Source organism: Myotis myotis, unplaced genomic scaffold, assembly GCF_014108235.1.
Source record: "Myotis myotis isolate mMyoMyo1 unplaced genomic scaffold, mMyoMyo1.p scaffold_m19_p_1, whole genome shotgun sequence".
Taxonomy (NCBI): Eukaryota; Metazoa; Chordata; class Mammalia; order Chiroptera; family Vespertilionidae; genus Myotis; species Myotis myotis.
This window is the reverse complement of record NW_023416313.1, coordinates 29999134-30024543: the sequence shown is the minus strand read 5'-3', so window position 1 is coordinate 30024543 and position 25410 is coordinate 29999134. Positions and strand designations below refer to the sequence as shown.

The following is a 25410-nucleotide window of genomic DNA, read 5'->3' as shown; positions in this document are numbered from 1 at the left end:
CATTGATCCCTGCCCACAGGGAGGTCCTTTCCACCTGGCCTGTGCTCTGCGATCAATCACCACCCACAGGGAGGCCCTGCCTGCCCTGCCCACCCAGAGCTGGGGCTCTGGGATCAATGGCAGAGCAGAGGCAGGCGTCTCCCACCAGGCCTGGGCTCACCATTGATCCCTGCCCACAGGGAGGCCTGCCCACCCTGCTGGGGCTCTGGGATCAATGGCAGAGCAGAGGCAGGCGTTTCCCACCCGGCCTGTGCTCTGCCATTAATCCCTGGAAGGTCGTCCGGAAGGTCTCCGGTCTAATTAGCATATTACCCTTTTATTAGTATAGATATTAATTTTAAATGGAAATCTTTTCCCCCTTTTTTGTATAAATCACTTTACTCTTTCTCCTCCCTTTGCATCATATTACCCTATCTGCGTGCACAGTTAACCCATGTTGACAACCTAGTGTTTATGATTTTATAGTTTCCTCCATGTTTATGAAATGTGGGGTTCAGGGAGCGGATTTTCCCCTTGCAGGCTCTTGCCTTATGAAGTTTAAAGAATAAAATTCGCGTACTAAAAGGACTTGTTAGTAAAAGTGTGGGAATTTATTGGAAGCAAATACAAACTCCCATGTAGGGAGGGGTTCCCCAGGGGATAACCAACTAAGCCCTTTTTTCTAAGGTTTATAAAGGCTGTAGTTCTTTGTCTCTTCATGCTCCCTTCTAATTGGACCCCTTCCCCACTTTATGACCTGGTGCTTTCCTAATTGGTCACTCTTTTGCAGAATATCAGCTTCAACATCCAAAACCCACGGTGGTGCCCCTCTTTTCTCTCCCCCTTATCTTGCAACGTTCCTCTAACTCCTGTGAAAATATGTTTTCCTCTTTCCAGCATCTGTCCACATTTCTCTATCCTCTGTGAAAGTGTTTCCTTCTTCCCGATACTTTGTGACTTTTCTTTATCCTCTGTGAATGTATGCCTTTGGGCAGCTCTAAACCCTCACCTATGCATTCCTCCCCCATGGACCCTCTTTATTCCTAAGACCTGCCTATTTTATTCTTAGAATTCCTTTCACTTATCCATGTACCATATATAAAAAGCCAGGGGCCATCACAACCAAAACAACCAAATGGACGACCAAACAGGCCATGTGGGGCGACCAGGCTGGCAGGGGGGTTAGTGAGGGACAACCAAACGACTGAACAGCAGGCTGCATGGGGCGACCAGGCCAGCAGTGGGGGCAGTGAGGGGTGACCAGGCTGGCGGGGATGAGGGGGCAGTTGGGAGTGACCAGGCTGGCAGGGGGGGCAGTTGGGGGTGACCAGGCTGGCAGGAGGGGGCAGTTAGGGACGACCAGGCCAGTGGGTGGGGGGCAGTTGGGGGCAGTTGGGGGCAATCAGGCCAGCAGGCAGAGGCAGTTAAGGGTGATAAGGCCAGCAGAGGGGGAAGTTAGGGGCGACCAGGCTGACAGGGGGGCCAGCGAGAGGCTATTAGGCAGGCAGGCAGGTGAGCGGTTAGGAGCCAGTGGTCCAGGATTGTGAGAGGGATGTCTGACTACCGGTTTGGGCCCGATGCCCAATCAGGCCTAAACCGGCAGTTGGACATCCCCTGAGGGGTCCCAGATTGGAGAGGGTGCAGGCTGGGCTGAGGGGACCTGCCCCCTCCCGCCGCCCCGTGCATGAATTTCATGCACCCAGCCTCTGGTACTATTATATATACACATATATGCACATATATGTATACAGAATAACATAAATATAGAGGTGATCTTGTCATTGTTTTTCAAAAAGCGGGATCTCATTTATTACATGTATTTTTCTATCTAATGTTTTCTTGTTCAAGAATACTTCATGTGAATGTGTCTAATTTATTGTTGCAATGACCGAACAGTATTCCATGTTGTCATTACACCATAGTTTATTTTATTTCAGCTATTCTCCCAATATAAGGTATTCACCTTGTATCTAGTTTGTAGTGTTTTTTATGTGTGTTTTTTTTTGTTTTGTTTTATCAGTGATCTCTCTTCTGAAGATAAAATGACTTGATCATGGCAGTCAAGCTATCTAAATAGTAGTGATTTATTAGCACTGTACAAAAATGCTCTAAACACCTACCCTGAATTTACTAAATGCAGAAAGCTTAGCATCAATCTAAAACCTTAAGGTTATTCTTTCTTCCTAGTTTTGTGTTGTCAACATGGCATTTCTATTAGCTTGGAAGTAAGCTCTGCATGAATATGAAGCTAAGAGGAACAGAGCAAGTGTTGTTTTACCTGGATTACTATTCATTAGGCAACTATCCCAAGGAGATTTGGGGAGAGGGAGTCTAGACATTTGAAACCAGGGAAGTCTCCTCTCCATTTTCCGAATGGAACCCTAAATGCTTTTATTACGTTTTTCAACAATCAGTTCTACTGCCCCAGGGTCATGGACCCCCCTCTATAGATTACTTTCTAGATTATTATATGGTTTGGAGTGGGAGTCTGTGCTGGTATGTGTACATGTAGATGGGTGAATTGTATCCTTATCATTCCTGTTACATTGTTGGACAGTATTTCTCCATCTGGGGTCTGAGGGACCTCAGATGTATTCTGCCGGATCCTTGAATTCTCTATAAGAATTTTTTAAATGAAAGTTCTTATGTTTCTTAAAAGCTTTCATTTCAATGATAATAAAAAATAATTAACTTAAACCTACTCTCAATGACCTGGATCACCATCTTATAACAAGTATTGACATGGATTTTTGGTACCTGTATTTGAGTTTCTATTTATGGTTATGTTGCTGCTAAGCTATACTGCTTAGACTATTTAAAAAAAATGACTAAAGAAACAATTTAGGTGATACAAGCTTTAACATTTCACGAGGTGAACAGCTTCCTGCCTTCCATCCCATCTTTATCTTACGAAAGGCAGGAAGCTTTCGTAAGATAAAGAATAAAGAACAAGGAGGAGAAAAAGAGGAAACTCCTGGTTGGCTGGGGCCACATAGTCACCCTTGCTTTGGGTAAGAAGGAACAAGGAAAGAAGCATGGAGCTCAGAGCTGGCTGGCGTTTGGAGGTTCGCTGACTGGGAATACTGCGTTTCCGGTCAAGCAGAGCAGTTACAGGGGCAGGAAAGTTATCCAAGTTTCCGTCTAGTGACCTGGCTTCCCAGACAAAAGCTCCATCTTGGGCCTGTAATGTTATTTCAATAGACATTTGCCAGCCATCAAGGAAGGAATAGAGACAGAGTCAATGGATATTCTTCTCAGTTGCAGAACAAGGCATGTACTGGCCTGTTGTACAAGGGGCGCCTAAAGAGGGTCCATGGAAGAAGAATGCATGATAGGTCAGTTCAAATAGAGAACAATGGTAACCAACTTTCTCCGCTGGGATATGTGGTGGTGTAAGCTCCCCAAACACAGAAGGGTGTGTGCCTCAGGAGTCGGATGCTTTAACAGAACAATGTCAATATTAACTCATAAATATAATTTATTTAAATGTTAATAGTTTTGTAATTTTGTTTCTATTTGATGTATACATATCAATGTTATAGCTGTGTTACCCCTATCGGCATGAAGGGGTTTCTATCTAATTTTCTGTATACCTGCATAACTTTCTTCCTGTGAGAAAGTCTGTGCAATTCTCCAGCTTCTGAAATATTGCTTTAGGGAACCGGAGTTCTAGCTGTTTGTGCCACATCCCCAGGAAGAGCAGAGTCTAACATGTTTTGAGCCAAGGACTCCTTGGGCAACCTGGGGAAGCCTACAGGTGTCTTCTCACAATAATGTTTTGATGCTTAAAGTAAATAACAGAATCACAAAGGAAGGCAATTTTATTAAAATTTTGTTATCAAAAATATTAGAAATATACATTCATGATATAGTAATACATGATATAGAAATAATTATGTCTAGCAATAAGTCAATAGCTAATTTTATAACAGCAATGGACATAAATATTTTGAAATGTTTTTAACAACATCATGTTGATAGGAAAATAGCTGTGATTCCGAATTTATTTTTCTGTTTGTTGCCTTCATTGATAATTTAGGTATGCTAAATTTCAGTTAGAGGTTAATGGAAATAGAGATGCTATTTATCTCTGATCTAGGTTTTTCACAGAAATTCTATGTATGGGCCATTAGGCCCTTTGGATTATGATTAAGAACACATATTCTGGAAGAAAATAGAAATTATTATTGTTATTATTATTATTATTTGGCACCTGAGAGAGTTTGAGGCCTGCTTAAGCTGTTTCATTAAGAATTTTCTGGCTCTGGCTGTGTAGCTCAGTTGGTTATAAGGTTGTGGGTTCAATCCCTAGTCAGGGCACATACAAGAAGCAACCAAGGAATCCATAAATAAGTAGAACAACAAGTCAGTGTTTCTTTTTCTCTCCATCTCTCTCTTCCTTCCTCTCTCTATCTAAAAATCAATAAATAATATTAAAAATTTAAATACATTAAAAAAATAATTTGCTGCTCCAAAATTTACTGTAGCAATGACCCTTGTGTGCTTTGCTGGACACCAGTTGGTTGTCCTCTTCAATTAAATCATATTCTTCAGGTTTAAGGAACAGTATGAGATTCAGACATGGGCTTCTGGCTAACCTCAACATCTAAGCAAGAACAAGTGGGGCATTTAAATAACTGTTGCGTGTGTGTCTGGTTAGCATGGTAGCATTCTAGTAAAGATTTGCAGATTTCTTGGGAGGGAGGAAGGAAATTCAAATGTAGGAATGGACTCTTTCCTGCTCTTTTTTCTCCCCACTCTCCTTTCCTTCCTCCTCATTCCATCTTTAGATGACTCCATCCCTGGGATGTATTGGGTTTCTCCCGGAGAGAGCAAACTCAATTATTTGCAGAGCGAGGCTTTTGAGAGGGGTAATGGAGCGGTGCCTGTCATTCTCCTTTGGCTACAATCCCATTCCTCCCTTCTCAAAGATTTCTGGGCAGGACTGCCTCGTCCTCTTTCTGAAACGAATCCTGCAATATTCCTCAGGTGACATGTGCCCCCAAAGGTAATGTGTCTGTAGCATATTAATATCGCTAATGAGAATCAGAGTTAAATAGTCATGTCAACAAACGCCTGTGGCTTAAATGTTTTCTCTCCAGATTCATTATCACAATTGCCTTTTCAGGAAGAACAGCCCAAAGACCCTTGATCCATACAGAGAGAAAAAACACACAAAACAGTAGCATGCTGATAACAGCATTGCCAAAACAGTCCCAATCAAATACAAGGACAAAAACAATGTTTTAAAAGCCAAATTCTCAGATGAAAATTTTAAAAAATCTGTAATTTACTTTACTCTCTGGTTCTGAAAGAAAATTGGCACGGTACATATTCTTTGGCCTGAATCATTCAATTTGCTGACTGTCTCAGGGTTTTGGTCTTTGTACAATTTTGTGTTGAGAGCAAAAGACCCATCAATGGGAGTCTGTTGGCTGTTGCTTGTGCCTTTAGAGAATATGCCTTTTGCCTTACTTGTAGTTGAAATGAGGATGATAATAGGTTTTCCAAGCCAAACGCTTTGCATCAATTCACAGTTGATGCAAACCATTCCTTGTCTCTTAGTGTTGACATATTTTATTGTTCTATTTTGCTGCTTTGCATCATTAACAGGATATTTGCATGTGGTATTTGTCTTGATGACTTACAGTACTTGTTTATAATTATATTAATTGGTATAAACTCATTATGGTACTTATATACCCTTCTAAGCTATATAAGACATTTTAATTTCAAAGAGCTTAGATTAATATTCTGGGAAGCATCATTCATTCATCATCTGCTATTTATTGGGTGCCAAGCTCTGGGGCTTGGCTGTGAATATAGACTATAAGGATGGGCCAGATAGAAACCCAGTCCCCAAGTAGTCAAGGAACTACTGGGAGATATGAACATGTTATTTATAACTTGAGAAATTCTGTAAGAAAGGTTGTGATGAATGAAAATATAATTCATCATAAAGTTTTATTTAAAATTATAAAAGTAAAATGGAGTTTCCATTTTTAAACTGATTGTGCTGTTTCATTCTTAGATTTAAAAACTTACGTACAATATCATTGTCTTAGATCATTATAGATAATTTAGGTAAATTGAACAGAGCCTTTAGTTTTCAATTTTATGGCAAGGCCAACTTGGCTTTATAAGAATTGATGAGAATTTTATCACCTCAGGAAGTGGGAGGTCTAGAGTTCTACATTCCCTCTTTGGATTACTTTCCAGTTCTTGCACTGTTTATTAGGTAATCAAGCACAGAGAGTTTGTTTCTGCTTGGGTTATGTGTTTACAAGTGTGCACTGGACAAAGGCCTTAGCATGCGACTTTCTGGAAACTGATGTATGATGGCCTGATGGCTGGTAAGCCACAGTGACTATGTTATCATATCGTGTGTCCTTTAATGTCAACAAAATACTTTAAGAATAAATAATATGTGAGGGTTTCCATGGGAAAGAAATGAAGACCTAAGTCAAAACTCTTTGCTTGTTCAAGAGTTTGGGGATTGGCCAAGTGGCCGTGTTACAGCAATTCATGAGAGGCAGAGAAGCAGGTATGCGTGGGGGAGAAGGGCGGGAGGACAGAGCAAGCACTATCAGTGTCCAAGCAGGGACCCATCAACCCTTCCTTCTTTCCTATTGCCCCCTTCTGGGAATGGGACTGTCTATTCTGTGCCCGTCCCAACTTCCTTAGTTTCACAGGTTCACAGCTGGAGAGGAACCACAATAACTAGCTGAGGCAACCTACCTTCTCATTCAGGTCTGCCCTGTCCTTCATTCCTCAACATTTAATCCTTGGCTGTCACCAAACCTAAAAATGAGATTCCCAATAAAATTACAGAAGGATGGAAAGTCTCCTGAAATATTGTTGCCTTTGTGAGCAGCTGCCGGGAGCCGGTCCATGCTTGCTGTTTCAAGGGACCTGGCATATATGGCATACTGTTCTTAATATGTTTGCTCACCTTCTTGGCACTATGTATTTTAACCAAGGTCTCTGAGAAAGGTTGTTTCCCCAGGTAGGGATTTTCCCCTGAAGTTAGGGAGGGAATAAAACCTCTTAACTAAGTGCCAGGTGGGTAATTAATCACTTTAACTACGAACAATCATGCTTAAGCTACATAATCTTTTACTCCCTGGAATGGAGATAAGAAACGCCCTAACCTTTGAAATAGAGATTGATAGGATTGGAATCAACTGGTATAAATACAGATGTAAGAAGACAGAACGAGGAGAGACGGAACCGAGGCACAGAACCTACACAGAACGTTCTCTAGAGACAGAAGAACTTCGCTGGAGAGAACATGGCAAAAGTTCCTGGACAGAAACTGGCCTCAGAACCTAGAGACAGAACCTAGCGAGAGAACATGGCAAAAGATCCTGGACTGAACCTGACTACAGAAATTGGCAAGAGAACCTGATTAGAACCTGGTGACTGAACCTGGCTGGAGAACCTGGACAGAACCTGGCTGGAGAACCTAGCAAGAGAACATGGACACAGAACCTGGCTGGAGATCCTGGCTGGAGATCCTGGCTAGGCTGCTGATCAACTGAACACTATCTCCGTGTCCTTCCTTCTTCGCCGACTCCATCTACACCTTTGGGGACCCCTGGACCCGCTGGGGTTGGACCCCGGCAAGCAGCGAGGTTGAAAACTGACCACAAGTGAGGTAGTGATTTTACAGTAAACCCTGTCCTCAAAGCGCATGATGTGCTATCAAGTCATTGTTATACTCTTATCATTACAGACTTTATTTTTACCATAACTGGCACATAAAAAAAGAATTTTCCTATGTATGAAAGAACACTTTGACTAAATAATGAAGTGTGGTCTGATTTCAAATTCTTATTTTTAAATTCCATAGCATCAAGCCCAGTGAATTTATTGAACAGAGATTTAATAAATATTTTCTCAATAAATAACTAATGTTTTTAAACACTTAGTATTTTTTAAATGTAATACCCAGCAGTGTTTTATTTTGCAAGTAAGCAAAACTAATTAATGAAACTTTGAATTTTGGTCCTCCATGTATTAGTCCAGGGGTGGGCAAACTTTTTGACTCGAGGGCCACAGTGGGTTCTTAAACTGGACCGGAGGGCCGGAACAAAAGCATGGATGGAGTGTTTGTGTGAACTAATATAAATTCAAAGTAAACATCATTACATAAAAGGGTACGGTTTTTTTTTTTTTTTTTTAGTTTTATGCATTTCAAACGGGCCATAGTTTGCCCACGGCTGTATTAGTCATTATTCCCTCTGCAAAGAATTCTTTATGGAATTCTGAGGAAAGAGGTAGAATGAAATGTTACTTCTCTGCTTCACTTTTCCTACCTTCATAACAGGGACACAAATATCTCTCATGTCTACGTCACAGAGTTTTTGTGAGTCACAAATGAGATAATTGCAGCAAAAACTGTTATAGCTTACTAGAAACCCGGTGCATGGATTTGTGCACTGGTTGGGTCCCTCGGCCTGGCCTGCTCCCTCTCGCAATCCAGGACCCCTTGGGGGATGTCAGGCTGCCAGTTTTGGCCCAATCCCCACAGGCCAGGCCGAGGGACACCACCGGTACACGAATCCGTGGACCGGGCCTCTAGTATGCATATATGATCTTTGGTTAATCTCTTCCCACCTCCCCTTCCCCCTTCCCTCTGAGATTCATCAGTCTGTTCCATGTTTCTGTGCCTGTGCATTTAGTGTCTGCCCCCTGGTGGCCAGTACACATCATAGCTACCAGTCCAACAGTCGTAGGGTCACTTAGGCTTCCTATATATTAAAGCCTAATATGTAAGTGTCCGAATGTCTGGTCGACCGTTCAACCAATCAAAGTGTAATATGCTAATGATATGCTAAGGCCACTCAACCACTCATTATGATGTGCACTGATCACCAGGGGGCAGATAGTCGACCAGTCAACCAGTTGCTATGACATGCACTGACCACAGGGAGGTAGACGCTCTGACCAGTAGGTTAGCTTGCTGCTGAGGTCTAGCCGATTGGAACTGAGCGAGATGGGCCAGACATGCCCTGGAGCCCTCCCACAGTACCCCTCCAGCTGGCCAACCTCCTGCATCCCTCCCCTCCCCATCCCTGATTGTGCACCAGTGGGGTTCCTCAGCTTGGCCTGTGCCCTCTCGCAATCCGGGACCCCTTGGGGGATGTTGGAGAGCCAGTTTTGGCCTGAAGGTGGAACAACTGGTCGCTATGACACGCACTGACCACCAGGGGGAAGACACTCAATGCAGGAGCTGCCCCTTGTGGTCAGTGCTCTCCCACAGGGGGAGCCTCACTCAGCCAGAAGCCGGGCTCACAGGTGGCAAGTGCAGTTGCGGTGGTGGGAGCCTCTCCTGCCTCCACAACAATGCTAAGGATGTTCTAAGCCAGTGGTTGGCAAACTGCGGCTCGCGAGCCACATGCGGCTCTTTGGCCCCTTGAGTGTGGCTCTTCCACAAATAACCACATGTGGGCATGCACGTACAGTGCGATTGAAACTTTGTGGCCCATGTGCAGAAGTTGGTTTTTGGCCTGGGCGAGTCTATTTTGAAGAAGTACTGTTGATATTTGGCTGTGTTGACTAATGAGTTTGCCGACCACTGAGATAGACAAAACAAGTATTCAAGACGAGTGTGGAGAGTTGGAAGGGGTCGACCTCAGCGAACGTATCTCAATCAGATTGAGGACGTTTTTAGCAAAGGCCAGCTTAGGAGTACCCTAATTAAGTTAATAACAATGTACCTACCTATATAGTTTAAGTTTAAAAAATTTGGCTCTCAAAAGAAATTACAATCGTTGTACTGTTGATATTTGGCTCTGTGGACTAATGAGTTTGCTGACCACTGTCCTAAGCCATCAGTCGGACATCCACCAAGGGCTTCTGGACTGCGAGAGGGACACTCGCCCCTTCACCCCCCTCACCCCCCGCCCGAGTGCACGAATTTTGTGCACCGGGCCTCTAGTTTATAGTATATATAAATAGATTGTATGTGCTAACAATAGGCATTGTGTAAAAAATCATTTAATTGTCACAATAACCCTATAACACAGATATTATTATCCTCATTTTGTAGGCAGGAAACTGATAAACAGAGAAATTTGCTGACTTGTCAGAGGCCACATAAGTTTAGAATGATAAAGACAGGATTTGAATCCAACTGTGGAATCACCATGCTATGTATGACAAAGATGTTTTACAAACTTGAAAATGCCATACAAATTTGAATTATTTTTATTATTCAATCAATCATAATTCTAGGATAGATAACTACATGGGACAAGATGTGTAGTTCTTTTAAAATTAATGAAAAATGACTAATAAGGATGTGTCAACTGACATATCTTATTTAGTTCTATGGAATGTGAATAATTAATTTACAATAAAATATTGACCCTTCACTGTGTTACAGCATTGCCACACAACATATTTGTTGAATGAATGAATTACATCAGGTTATGAGACTTTAGCTATCATTTAATCATCTTAGAATCAAGTGGTATGGATATGTGTATATGAATGAAAGGAGAGAATGACAGATACATATATATGTATAGGATGTGAAAACTTGAAACTTGGCAAAAGACTTTACCAAGAGACTTGAGGTTGCATTAAAAATGTTAAGTTCGGAATATATGCAAATATATAGAAAATATTAACCCCCAAACATTATGCTTCTTCTGGCAAGAGTAGCTAGCTCTTGCTTAATTCTGGTAATTTACACCGCATTGCACTAGGCACTTACATTTTTACTTTTTATTTTGTGCACAAATTATATTTTGGATTTCCTATGCCTTGTCTATGTAAAGACTTATTACAAATGTTACAATGGACTCATTAAGAAAATGTGTCTTACTTTTGCCTCCTTGATTTCTCTTTTTTTTTTTTTTTTTTTTAGAATTTTTTTTTTTTTAATATATTTTATTGATTTTTTACAGAGAGGAAGGGAGAGGGACAGAGAGTTAGAAACATCGATGAGAGAGAAATATCGATCAGCTGCCTCCTGCACACCCTGCACTGGGGACATGCCCGCAACCAAGGTACATGCCCTTGACTGGAATCGAACCCGGGACCCTTTGGTCCCCAGGCCGACGCTCTATCCACTGAGCCAAACCAGTCAGGGCATCTTGATTTCTCTTATAAGAAAGAAAATAGTTACCATGTTTGGATTCAAAGGTATTCACAGAGCTAGTTAAGAATCCTCACAGAGAAGGCCCTGTCTTTAGCTTTCTGCTCCTTCTTATCTCTCTGCAACCCTCTCTCAGACCTTCCTGAGAACACGATATCTTTTCAGATCGGTTTTTCCCAGAAATCATTCTGGCAAAATGCTACTTTTCGTGTGAGTTATCTAGAATAAAGAGTGAACTTCATTATTTCCACTCTGCTGATGTAACCTGACCTGGGTTGACTTTGAAGTGCAGCCAGGAATAGACTCTCAGCATTCCCAATCCAAATTGTCCCTCTGTGAGGATGGACAACCTATTTTTAATAGCAGATTCGTTGATTTCTTTGAGAGAGTTTAGTTTTTACCAATCTTGGATAAACAACTCTATTGCTGGAATCAAAAAAGATTCATTAAAATATTTTACAATGTTTAAAGTAAATTTGTAGTCTCTAAAATGGAATAGTACCTTTGACAGAATATTACAGTGGAAAGAAATAGGCTAGGGCAGTGGTCGGCAAACTCATTAGTCAACAGAGCCAAAAATCAACAGTGCAATGATTAAAATTTCTTTTGAGAGCCAAATTTTTTAAACTTAAACTATATAGGTAGGTACATTGTTATTAACTTAATTGGGGTACTCCTAAGGCTTAGGAAGAGCCACACTCAAGGGGCCAAAGAGCTGCATGTGGCTCGCGAGCCGCAGTTTGCTGACCACGGGGCTCTGGGATCAGGAACACCGATTTCAATTTCAACTCCACAACTTAAAATGTGTGTAACCTTGAATCCTTTCTTACTCTCATTGAATCTGTCTCATCATCTATAAAATGGAAATAAAACAGCATTTCCATAGGATTGTGGGAGGGTTAGATAAAGCACTGTCTATAAAGTATCTAGCACCTCCCTCCCCCATAAGGATCTTGTATCTACTTCCTTTTCTTAAAATTGCTTTATCCTATATAATAAAAGCCTAATATGCTAAGTGTCTGGTCGTCAGGTTGGCCGTTCAACCAAAGTGTAATATGCTAATGATATGCGAAGGCCGCTCAACACTCGCTATAATGTGCACCGACCACCAGGGGGCAGATGCTCCCACAACTAGGTTAGCTTGCTGCTGGGGTCCGCCCAATTGGGACTGAGTGAGATGGGCCAGACACATCCTGGAGTCCTCCCACAGTTCCTCCCAGCTGGCCAACCTCCCATGTCCCTCCCTGGCCCCGATCATGCATCGGTGGGGTCCCTTGACCTGGCCTGCACCATCTCGCAATCCGGGACCTGATTTCGGCCCGATCCCGCAGGCCAGGCTGAGAGACCCCACTGGTGCACAAGTTCGTGCACCAGGCCTCTAGTTTTACTATAAAACAGTAAGTAGGAATGAAATTTAAAAATATCTTTTATACTAAGAGAAAACTTGAAAAGATACTAATGGTTTATTTAAGCTTTTACGGCAAAGTGAATTGACCTCATCTTATCCTCTCTCTGAATTGTGTATTTTTCTTGCTGAAGGTACCAACGCTGTTGAAACATCCATTGACCATCAGCAGTGTGAAGGCATTGTCTTAAGTTCTTTATCTCCTTTGACAGGTTTGGTCCACACAACCCTGTGATCAACATTATTATAACTTGGACTTTATAGATTAGGAGGTTTTAAAGGTGAAGGAATTTCCCCAGGTCACACAGCCCTGTGGGTGCCAGAGTTTGGACCCTGGCTCAGTGTGGCCTCCTGGCTTCTCTTTCTCCCTCTGGGGTTTGTTAGCTTTCCCGTGGATAGTTGAAGTGTTTGCTCCTACTCTTGTCAGCTGAAGTCATTGTTCTTACCCCCACTCTCCTCGGAGCTCTGCGGCACTCCCGTGGACAGGTCTTTCTAGTCGACGTTCTCAAGCCTTTATACTTTGTAAGCACATTCTCCTTTTTCTGCTTATGGTGAGGCCTCGTGCTAAAAGCAACTGAGCGTGAGTAAGGATAACAGAATATGTACATTTCATTTTTAAAATTATTTTTATTCTTATTTTTTATTTAAAATGAAAGTTAAAAAATTTTAGGTGAGTAGCTCAAATTTCAAATCATTATATTCTATTAAGTTACAATTATTTATCTCTTACACGCTGTTATGAAAATCACCCGAATGACCTTTTTGGCTTTTTTTACAAAGCATTCCCCAAATATTCCCTGTACCCAGGGTGAAAGAGGTGAAGGGATTGAGAACGACCTATTGGTAGTCACAGAACAGTCATGGGAATGCAAAGTGCAGCATAGGGAACATAGTCACTCATATTGCAGAACGTGTGCCTCTCAGTGAAAGACAAGGCAGCTCCTCCTCTCGCCCTTTCCACTGCTGCATGATGGTCCAGAGGGGAGTCCAGGGCAGGCGCCAGTTTGTGGAGGGAACAGGATGGGATGACTCCCTGTGCGTGGGACATTCTAGGGAACAGGGGATCAAGAACAATAGTACCAACATTAGCCATCATCATCAGTGCCCTCAGGCCTCAGACACACTGGCTTTTTCACATCTTGTTTCATAAGAAACCTTTCAGTGTGAATACTTTGTTCCATTTCATCGCCTCCTCATTCATTCATTCAGGGAATAGCTACTGGGTGTCTACTATTTGGAGTCCCAGTGGGTTCTAGTGACAAAGTCTCTGCTCTGATATGGGATAATACTGGGAATAAGCAAACAAGACCCTATTGGGTAGTCCTAATGCTACCATGAAAATGAGGCAGGACGATGTTACAAAGAGACAGGGGAGCACTTTAGATGGATGCTTATGGGAACTTTGGCTTCTCCCCTAGAAAGCTGGTTCTCCGGCTCAGGCCTCTGCTGAGGCTCTCGATCCCTGCAGGGCAATGAGCTGCCATGCCTGATCTGGTGGGGAGAAGGGAGTTGCTTCCCTTTGATGGCTGTGAATGAATCCCCAGTAAATAGGAGATGCTAACAACTTAAATATTATAACAGGAACAATGAAGACAGGATGCAACAAGCAAAATGCTTAAGCATGAATATGAATTATTAAAACATTAAAAAGTGGGTCAAATTTCTTCTTAGCATCTGAATTTTATCATATTCATGCCTCTTACATATTTAGTTCTCACTTATTTCCTAGTGGAGCAATTCTAATAGCCCTCAAAACTAATAGTCCTCCATTCATCCTAGTAATAGATTTATTGTGATGTTAGTCTTTCCTTAAGGAGGCATAGGTGCTTTTTAGGTTCTTGCTGATTGAGCATTAGGATTATGACTATGTGTAACAATGCCAGATGCTATTTTTGCTTGTTTCTTTGTTTTCTGTCGTCCCCGCCTGGACTATAAGCTCCATAAGGGAGGGGCTTTGTTTTGCTTGGTATCAGATGCTCTGCACATAGAGCAGTGCTTGATACAGAGTAGGAGCTCATAAACCCAGGTGAGAAGATAACTATAACATTTGGGCTATGGGGCAGCTTTTGGAGGAAAGAGACGTGGACTTTGGAGGGGATGACTGGAGTTGAATTCCAGCCTTAGCATTCACTAGCTGTGTGAGTCTTGCAGAAAATTACTTAACCTTGTTTCCGCAGCTGCAAAACAGTTAGTAACTTGCAGGAAGGCAAATGAGCTCATGGATGCGGAAGGCCAAGAACAGTGCTGGGGGCATTATAGTTGTTTGGTGATATTAAGGGCAAAAATATGCAGATGAAAGTGTGCCTGTGAGAAGGCTCCAAATAGTATTTACAGCCAGGAAAAGGCTAGGATTTAAACTAAAGAGGAGGGAATAAAAGTTATCATGTGGGAAGCAGCAGCAAAACTGATGACAGACTGAATGAGAGAAATGAAAAAGGAAAATGAGTGAAGAAGGCCATCTCTGCCATGAATTGTTTCCCAAACCACTGGGAAGGGCTGTACAGAGATCTGCTCTTTACAGCCGCCTCTGATTCTCAGGATCAAGAAGAAAAACAAACGTAGAAGGCTCCACAAGGGATTCCTGTGAAGCAGTTCAGTTAAATGAGTCAATTTAGGTAAATTAGGACAGATCAACTGTGTTCTGATAAAATATCGCTTCCTCATGCAATGGAATTCTTACTAGTAGCCTTTCAATTAAATGTGCATCGTCCATAGGAAGTCAACAAGGTTACCAAGGTTTCTTGTTAGGTAATTAGAAAAAAAATAGCAACATACTTTAGAAAGTTGATATTTCATTATTTTAATTTGAGCTTTTTCCTGTCAAATAACACTATTATGTGATATAATTGTGATTTAGGCAGTCTTGCTTTTATTTATTTATTTATTTTTAAATATAGTTTTATTGATTTCAGAGAGGAAGGAAGAGGGAGAGAGAGATGGAAACATCAATGATAAGAGAAAATCATTGATCGGCTGCCTCCTGCAAGCCCCCTACTGGGGATCAAGCCCACAACCTAAGTATGTGCCCTTGACTGGAATCAAACCTGGGATCTTTCAGTTCGCAGGCCGATGCTCTATCCACTAAGCCAAACCAGCTAGGGCCTTGCTTTTATTTAAAAACATTTTTTTTTTATTTGATTTCAATGGATTTTTAAAGGAACCCACTATTGCAATAAATTCTATGCAAGTCAAAATCAAATACAAATAGTGAATATATTGTACTGATTGACAATGAAATTATTTGTCATTAAGGGATAATAGAGAATGTGAGTGTTGTAAAAACCATTAATGTAATAATGACTTGGTGTAGAAATGAGTAGTAAGTGAATCAGCATTTTTTGTTGTTGTTGTTGTTTTCCTTAACCACTACCAAAGTGGTTTGCTAAATAAGATTGGCTGTGGGTATCATCATTTTAAGATCAGCTACTCAGGGCCTTTGATTGAGTGTTTATTACTTTAGAAAAAACTAACCATTAATTGTTAAGTTAATTTTGCATTAAAAAAACACATAAGAATTTTTAACTCCACATTACCTAATCTTAGGAGTAGGAAAAAAACCCCAGAATTTATTATAGTTTCCAAATGAACATAAGGAAAACTCTACAACAGACCCATCTTTCCTTCCTAACTCTAGTATCTAGAAACATTAGCAATGTGATCTGAATAGAGAAAGCCTCAGTTTAGTCTAGAAACTATTGAGTCAGTTTAAGAAAACTAGAGAAAAAGTCAATAACTAATCTCCTCAACTCCAAGCAGCACTTTTTTCATATTTTAATTTTTTCTCATATTGGGACATGTCATGTAATCAAAAAATATTCTGAAAATTTATTATTTAATTGTTATTAAATGATGTCTTACTAGTAATGGTGTTTTGGAATTGAGGATCTAATAAGAATATTTCTGTTTCACCAGAAATACATTGCATTAAGAGGCTGTCTTGGTCTTCAGATCTATTTCTAAGCTTTCCTTCCCACTGCACAACTTGAAGTAACTGTTAAAGAGAAGACACACAAATTGAGTAATGATGTCTGCATAAACGATGATGAATTATATACTTTGAATCTTTTTACATGTTCTTGTGTGGCGTCCCGACTTTTAATTTCTATTAGATTCACTAGAAAATTCTCAGAGAAGAAAAATAGACTTTTCCCTCTTTTCTTTACCCATGTTAGATGGAGTAGCAATAATAAATGAATCCATTTCCAAAAGTCCCCTTCCTTTTCCCCACAGAGAAACGACTCTGAATGGTACACAGCATGCAGCCGGCTTATGAAAACTGAGTGCCCGTGGTGGGAATGTACACAAACATACCACTAGAATTACATGTTTCAAAGACAGTGGAACATTCTAGGAAAAAAATAATATTTGCTACAAATGTTGAGGCAGGAGGGATGATAGAAAATTTATTTGCACAATGGCTTGAATATAAAAAAATTGAAGTCAAGAGTCTTAAAGAATAATTCTCTTTTATATCTGTTGGCTATGAGCATGTTCTCAGCTAAATTTGTTGAACTATTCTGCCCAGAATCAAGCTTTTCAATCTTTGTCATATGCAATTATGAATCTCAGCCTTTGTATTTAATTTTTCTCTATCAGTACTATGTACCTTTTTTTATCCCTTCTGCCAATCCAGACCTTATTTATATATCTTTCAACCATCAAAAATGAGTTATTCCTCTTCCTTACATCTTCCCTAATTGTTCACCCTACATTAAATTTCTGTTCCTTTGAATTCCGTCAGCATTTGCTGTGCTATTAACCACTCTGGTGTAGTGGTTGTCATGAGATGGAGGGCCTATGTGTCAGTCTACTTCTATTACTGTGTCCTACTGCAAATCACTTCTTATCTGTCTGCCTGATGCCTTTTTATCTATCCATCTGTCCATCCGTCTATCCATCCGTTCGTCTGTCCATCCATCCATCCATCCATCCATCCATCCATTCTTACCTATCTACATACCTATCTATGACAGCCTTAGTTTCTTAATTTATAACAAGATAATATGTATTATATTATTAAGATTATATTTTATAATCTGACAGTGCTTTGGAAAAAATTTGAAAAGCATTACACAGATATAAAGCATTACTATGTATGTCTATACCAAGTATTTTGAGACTTATTTTTAAGGTTATACACTATTATTTTATGATTTACTGAGTGTAGGTTCTGGTTTCCTAAGGAAATTTGCTATTAGGAAAATATCATTTAAAATTTTTTTCTATTATAGTTCACATTCTTTTTTTTTTCTTTTGTGAAACTCACACTGTCTTGAGCATAGTATAATCCACCAAAATACGATTTTCCTCCCTATCTTGTATTTTTGAAATGATCTCTCAATATCCAGTATTTTCTTTGGCTAGGTGAGGTGAACGAGCCTTCTGGCCATCTCGTTGCTTCAAAAGTGGTTCATCATCAAGTACATAAGTTCCAAAGCTGGTGACCCCTAAAGAAAATAATGTAATATAAAAGAAATTATAGCATATGCTCAGTATACATGGGTATAATACCTATGAATATAAATATAGACCTTGTGATATATTTTTATATACTTTTTAGCCTCTTTTTCATTGGCCATTAGGAATTATCTTCTCTAATAATTTTTTGACTCCAAACAGAGGTTACTCAGAAGGCATAGGTTTGAAGATCTGGAATTTCCACATAATAGCTGTGAACTGTTGGGCAGATATCTTAGTCTTTCTGAAATTGTTCCCTCATGTATAATATAGATGCGATGTCGCTTAACTGGGTTGTGAAAATGGGACAACTGTGAATGAGAGAATTTGAGTGATTGTTTTGATGCCTGGCACAAGGTTTGCTTTCAACAAATGTTTTCTTAACACTGAAGTTTCCATAAATGATTTCATGTTTTTGATGGAGAAAATTTCGTTCTCAACTCTTATAAGCCAGCAACTCTGCTTGTAGCACCATGCATACAATCGTGCCATTTTGAAGTCTCCCGTCTATACGTTCTCCCCATCCATAATCCCTCCCACACTGAATTGTGTTTTAACTTCCATTACTAAGTGACTTGCATGTCATATTTATAAAACTTGCCTAGAACTCTCTACCTCAGCACTCATGCAAAGCAGAACTCATGTATATATGTGTCTGTTTGTGTTCGGTCTGCGTATTTTAATTTGTACTTTTCTTTGTCTCTTTCCTTTCTTTCCCATTTTGTACTTTTATTTTGACGAGATCCAAAAAAAGTGTTGTGTACTTATTTTTTTTGCCATGTCTATACTAGAGTCTAGCATACAGAGAAGTTCTGCATGTCACTGGTTCCCTTTCAAAGTGGAAATCATATTGTGATCATGCCCCACTGAGCTCAGTGTATTTTCGGCGATCAATAAATATATACCAATGAGGATTTGTGTCTTTCCATTAAGTGTAGGACTCTTTGAGCGAATGGTTACACTCTGGTCATTTGGAGGAATGACTTCCTGTAGGGCTTGGGTGGTTTTCAGAGAGTTTTGTAAGAGATGTGAGACGAGGCAGTGTGCCTATGATAGACTAGAGAAGAGGATGAGAGATGTTTCAGGTGATCTATCTGAATGAATGACGCAGAAAAGGGGGTTGGGAATCCTGCGGTAGGGTATGTTTATTCTGTATTTTAGATCAAAGGTTGGTCTGGCCATTTTATCCAGAGATGCAGCCTTATATTTTTTAAACATTATCTTTATTAAAATGAAGTGACACGTAGGCTTAGGAAGATTTTTCTCTCCATTTCTTTGACTAGAAATTGTACAGTGATCAGAAGAGTTGTTCCTTTTCTTGTTGAACTTCTTTCTGTTCTTGCAACATAATTGAAATTAATATTTCCACTTCATTTTCAAAGCCTGAAGATTCTTTTAAAGAGTAGCCTGCTTAACCAATAACCAAAGTTTCAATTAATTTTTATAAAATAATGAAATGATGTAAATCAAGAAGAGAATACAGAAAAACATTAAAAAGAAAAATATAACTCCTATTAATATTTTGATTTATATCAGACGAACCATGCAAATTTATGGAATGAGGGGGAAGGAAAGGATGTGCAGGTGGCAGTGCCCAGGAGGAAAGACAGCCGTGAGAAAATGAAAGCAGAGGCTCTGGGCTGACCCTGAACTGTCAACATAGTCAGGATTGAGAATCCTTGTATAATCACGTGTTTTTAAAAACAGGATCATAGTATACAAATTGTTTTGTGACTTGTTATTTTTATGTGTTATATTATAAGCACCATTCCATGTGATTAAATGATCTTTTAAAGCATCTTTCATATATCTAAGTTAAGTGATCTGTTGTGTGTTCCGTAATATTTTAAACCAATCCCCTTCATTGAATGCTGAGGTGATTTATATCTTTTAAAAAATTGAAAACTATATAATGATGAAGATTCCTGTAGATAAATCCATGTTCAAAATCACAATTATTTCCTTAGGATAATTTTTTTAGAAATGCTATTACAGTGTCAAATGATATGCACATTTAAAAGACTTATCCACATTGCTCTGCCCAGCTGTGATCCAGAACAATGATTGCCCATTTCTATGCCCACCAGCTACATGTGAGTGTATTTTTTCCACACATTTGCCCAGGACACAGATGCTCTTCCTCTGTGAATATAAGTAGCTTGATTTCATTGTCACACATCTGCATGTATGTGCATCCCCCAGTCTTATATGTATGTATATATACGTCTATGATCATTCTTACTTATAGAATATATTTTATCTTATGAACACATTAACCTTTCATATCAAATGAGTTTGTAAACGTATAATTCTGATGTGCCTGCTCCTAAATGTAATTATCTTGACTTCCCAGGTGCCTGCATGAACATCACCCACAGCCAATGTCAGATGCTGCCCTACCACACCACGCTAACACCTCTCTTCTCAATTGTCAAAAACATGGAAATGGAGAAGTTCCTCAAATTCTTCATGTACCTTCACCGCCTCAGTTGCTATCAACATATCATGCTTTTTGGCTGTAGCCTTGCCTTCCCCGAGTGCATCGGTGATGGTGATGACAGGTATTTTGGAAACAAAATCTCATTCAGTGGTAAGAGTCAGTTATGGCAGAAGTGTCTGAGAGGAACAGAATTCTCCCAAGTTATCACATTTTTGTTGTTGTTGTTGTTAAAGGAGAGAAAAAAATAACTCACACCAATCATAGCCAATTGCAAATCTTTTAAACAAGAAATGTTTTGAAAACCTGGAATAATTTTATCTATGAGAAGAAATTATTCAGTGTGTTAGATTGATGCTGTCAGCTGGGATACTCAATAGCTATGTCAGTGAGGGTCTGGTAGAAGACAGACAGTATCCTTAAATGGGTGATGGAAAAGAGTTTATTGAAGGGACTATTTATGAAGGTGTGGTTAGGCTTAAGAAAACAAATAAGTGATGGGAGGCACCAGGTCCCACAATAGGGGGAAGAGGGTGGGCAGCACCTAGAAAGAGTTATAGGTATGGGGGGCGACCTGACAGGCCAAGTGGTGCGACCCCAACCAGAGGACCATGGCCACAGCCAGCCCTTCAGTGCCACAGGAAGAGAGAAGGAATCAATACCCTGACCTCACTCTCCTCGTGCCCTTCCGTCTACCGGGGCCTCCCACCAACTGAACTCACCAGCAACCGTTGGGCAAGGGCATGCAATTAATGGGAACTCAATAGATAAGACTAAAAATCTCATCCAAATAGTATCAGCTCAAAAGTCCCATATCTGATCGTCTAAATCAGGTCTGGGTGAGATGCGGGGTGGTTTTCATGGTCAACACTGGAACTCAGACCAGGGCCAGGAGTGGGGAGGGTAGATACAGAAGGACAGAGACTGCCAGCACAATATCAACTAGGGTTAGAAATGATTTCCAATAAGGGTATATCAATGAAGAATATGTCAGGGGATATTTGAAATACTAAGTATACATTTTTAAAGCATGTGTTAAAATAATAATTACTATTATCATCTGAATTGAAATGTTAGGAAGTTTTCAGAACAGTAATGTTAGAATGAATCGCATTTTCAAGTGCAAATAGATTGCATGTTATTTGTACTAATTTAATTAGTGTATAAAATACGCTTTCAATAGGCAAAGCCATTTTTTATTTGAACTGGAAAAAGCCTGCGTGGCCATAGAATAGAAACAGTAGGTTCCGAACCATAAGAACCATTAGCAGACACAGCATTCAGGAAAGTGTTGCTGGGAAGAACCATCTGCAGAGGGTGTCTTCAGGGTAAAGAGCGAGAAGCTCTGTAAGGTCTTTCCCAGGAGTGAAACCACACATGGGAGCAAGGAGGCCCCTTATGTTCCTAGGAGGGACTATTTATGAAGGTGTGATTAGGCTTAAGAGAACATCGATTGGTTGCCTCCTATACACAGTGTCTCTAGTATTGGTCTCCTAGAGCTGCCTGAACAAATTACTTCAGCTGGGTGGCTTCAACAACAGACATTCTCTCTCTCACTTTTCTAGAAGCTAAAAGTCCAAGATCTGGCAGAGCCATGTCCCCTCCAGGGATTGGTGGAGGATGTCGGCAGGTGTGTGTGTTTGTGTGTGTGTGTGTGTGTGTGTGTGTGTGTGTGTGCGCGCGCTCATTTCCTTCCCTTGCCAGCGTCTGGTGGTTTTCAGGCCTTCCTTGACTTGTGGCCATAGACTCACTCCAGTCTCTCCCTTCATCTTCACATGGCCTTCTCTTCTGTGTTTGTGTCTTCAGTTCTGTCTCTTACGAGGCACTTGTCATTGGATGGAAGGCCCAATTTGACAACCTAATATGAACTCATCTTCTCAAGGTCCTTAACTTAATCACACCTGCAATGACCCTTTTTCCAAATAGGTCACATTCAATGTTCCAGAGGTTGGACATGGGCATATCTCTTGGGGGCAACCACTGACCACACAGTGGCTGAGAAAGCAGGCTATGGAAGCACATGCCTCAGCCTTTTCATCTATAACATGAGATAACAGTTGTATTTATTTTACAAAGTTCACGTGAACTTTAAGTGACAGAGTTTGGAATAGTGCCTGGCTTTTAGAAACAGTTCAATAGATGTCAGCAGTAGTTACCAAATAGTGGATTGAAAAGAAGGGGAAGTACTGATGAAACTGAGAACATAAAAATTATTTATAACACATGCTAAGTATTGAAGGATTGAGGGGGGGAATGTAGACTAGTATATGGATTAAAAGAAAATTACATAGAATACTCTGGGCTGAATTCTAGTTCCATTTCTCCTTAATTTCAATTTCATTTGTATCTTTTTGATTTACCTTCTTCTGGACTCATGTGTGTGCATAAACAGGACAATGAAAGAGAATGCATTTGGCTTCCAGGAGGCTCTTACTTCATTTTGATCATCCTTATTGTAATTCAGTTTCTGCTCTTAATCAAATTAATCAAATTAGTTGCAAAATGCTCATTAAGCTGCTCACAGTCTTTAGGGCATTCTTAGGTAAGATTTGTTTGTCTCCTGACCTGGTTTGTCCTGAGAAATGCTCTCATGTGAGAGTTTTCCATTTTGTGTTATAATGGATGAGAATTTATAGTCAGTTTTCAGGTATCCTTTGGGGACTTATGCTATTTTTTATTATATTTATCATCATATTTAATTTTATAATTACACTTTTAGGCCATTGCTTCCTACTATCACTTATGATGTCCATGGGACCTGCAAGTTAAGTTTAATAAGCAAAATAAGTTTGAGAAAAGTAAAACAGATTATGGAGAATAATTCTAAAGTCGAACATATTTTTCTTACATTACATTATTGGACATACGTTTACACTAATTTTTCTCTGCTTTTCAAATAACAGAGAATTGCTTATATTCCATCCTAGAGAAAATAGCTACTTAATAACATTTAAAATTTAAGTTAAAAAGATATAGTGGGATGTATAAGTGATAAGAGTTTTTAACTTGATTCCTTTGAGATCTCAGATACTCATTAAAACTACATTACATAATGAACGTGAACAGTGTCTATTTTATTTTATTTTTTAAAATATATTTTTATTGATTTCAGAGGAAGGGACAGGGAGAGATAGAAACATCAATGATGAGAGAAAATCATTGTTTGGCTTCCTCCTGCGGGTCCTCTATTGGGGATCGAGCCCGCAACCTGGGCATGTGCCCTGACTGGGAATCGAACCATGACCTCCTGGTTCATAGGCCAACACTCAACCACTGAGCCACACCAGCTGGGCAAACAGTGTCTACAGTATTTTAGATTAGGTTGCATTTAATAAGTGTGTGTGTGATGTACTATATAACCCAAGCCAATTGAAGTGGAATATAATTTACATGGATTTAGTGAAATGTACCTCAAAATAGAGGATTTAGCTGATAAATCATTTGGGTAACACTAAAAATATGTGGGTTAGAAGAAATAGGGTAGAAATGTCAGCAGGCAGCGAGGAGAAATTCACAATTCCTGGTCCAGGAGAACAAAAGTTTCTAGATGACTGGATACACAAGTCTCTGCATTTGAAAGAGGAAGCAGGCATTGCAGCCCCTTGCTTTTGATGTGTAACCAGCACCCTCTCCCACCTTGTTAATAACGGGCCCATAACTTGGTCAAAGCTTGGAGAGGGTTAATTTGGCCTGGAGGGTGCAGCTTTGGCTTTGCTTCTCGAGGACACACGGGAGACCTGCTGTCTGCTGTCACCTGACTCACATCTAACACTTTGCAGAGAAACTGCCCATGAAACAAGGCCTTCGCATTGAACACTTGACATTTTGCTATTGATTGCCCCTTCAGGGGTGTTGCTTTCCCACTAGCTCCTTAGCAGAAATTCTTAATATCTGTGGAAATAAATAAAAATTTTTTATATAACCAGATGACTAGAAGTTAAAGATTGTATCTCTGTACTGTACTCAATCCATGTGGGATTGTTATCAGGATCAAAAGCCTTTCTTCAAATGGTCTTTTTCAAAAGCACTCTACTTTTCCCCAAGTAAGGATGCTCACTGGAGTTTGGAAAATTTATCTGGCAACAGCAGAGGATGCACTTGGAAGATTGGGGGCAGATAAGACCTGATTCAAACTATACTAGTAGCTCCGCTAGTTGTCAATTATAGGACCTTCGGAACTTTCGTTAGCTTTGCTGACCATCGGTTTCCTCGTCTCTGTAATGATACTGATCATACTCACTTCATAGAGTTTGTGTTCATTAGACAATGATTTACGTAACACGCTCATACATGGTCGACACTATCTGGCACACAGTAACTTCTCCATAAATAATAAGCACTATTATTGGCGGAGTACTCAAAGATGGCATATGAGTTTCTGGGAGGGTATAAACGTCATCGGCTCTTTCAGAGATGCAAGATTTTCATATTTTTCTCACACTTCCCGCCTACTAATTAATTTTCTACTTAGGTGCCAAAGTGATAATACAAAAATATAAATTAGCCCTGGGCAGTGTGGCTCAGTTGGTTGGAGCATCATCCCATATACCGAAAGGCACATACCCAGGTTGTGGGTTTGATCCCCAGTCAGGGTGTGTACAGGAGGCAACTGATGGACGTTTATGTGTTTCTCTCTCTCTCCCTCACCCTTCCTCTCTCTCTCAAATCAATAAAAACACCATCCCGGGTAAGGATTAACCCCCCCACAAATTACATGATGCCATTCCCCTGCCGCTACTCCTTTTAGGACTTTGCATTAGACACAGGTTACAAGCTAACCTCCTTGCCATGGCTTGGAAGCCTTCCTTGCTCCTCTAGTGTCATCAGCCTTGCCCCAGCTGCACTGACTTTTCTACTTCTCAAAAATGCCAACTTCTTTCTCATTTCAATTGTACATGTTGTTTCCTTTGCCTTTAAGGACCTATCCCCTCACACTAAGCCCTCTGCTCAACAGACAGCTCTGCAAAGAAACCGTCTATGACCACCCTCGGTGGTCCTCCTGTTAATTTTCACTGAAGCCTGACT

General features: G+C 40.3%; 1 protein-coding gene across 3 annotated transcripts in view; it reads left to right on the top strand.

Annotated features, from left to right (window-relative positions):
* CORIN (corin, serine peptidase) overlaps positions 1 to 25410 on the top strand; it is a 206567-nt gene that overhangs the window by 48414 nt on the left and 132743 nt on the right. For all 3 annotated transcript variants that reach the window (XM_036333055.1, XM_036333065.1, XM_036333075.1), the window contains exon 4: positions 20302 to 20509. In XM_036333055.1, the coding sequence (XP_036188948.1) occupies positions 20302 to 20509 (208 nt within the window). The remainder of the gene's footprint in view (positions 1 to 20301; positions 20510 to 25410) is intronic.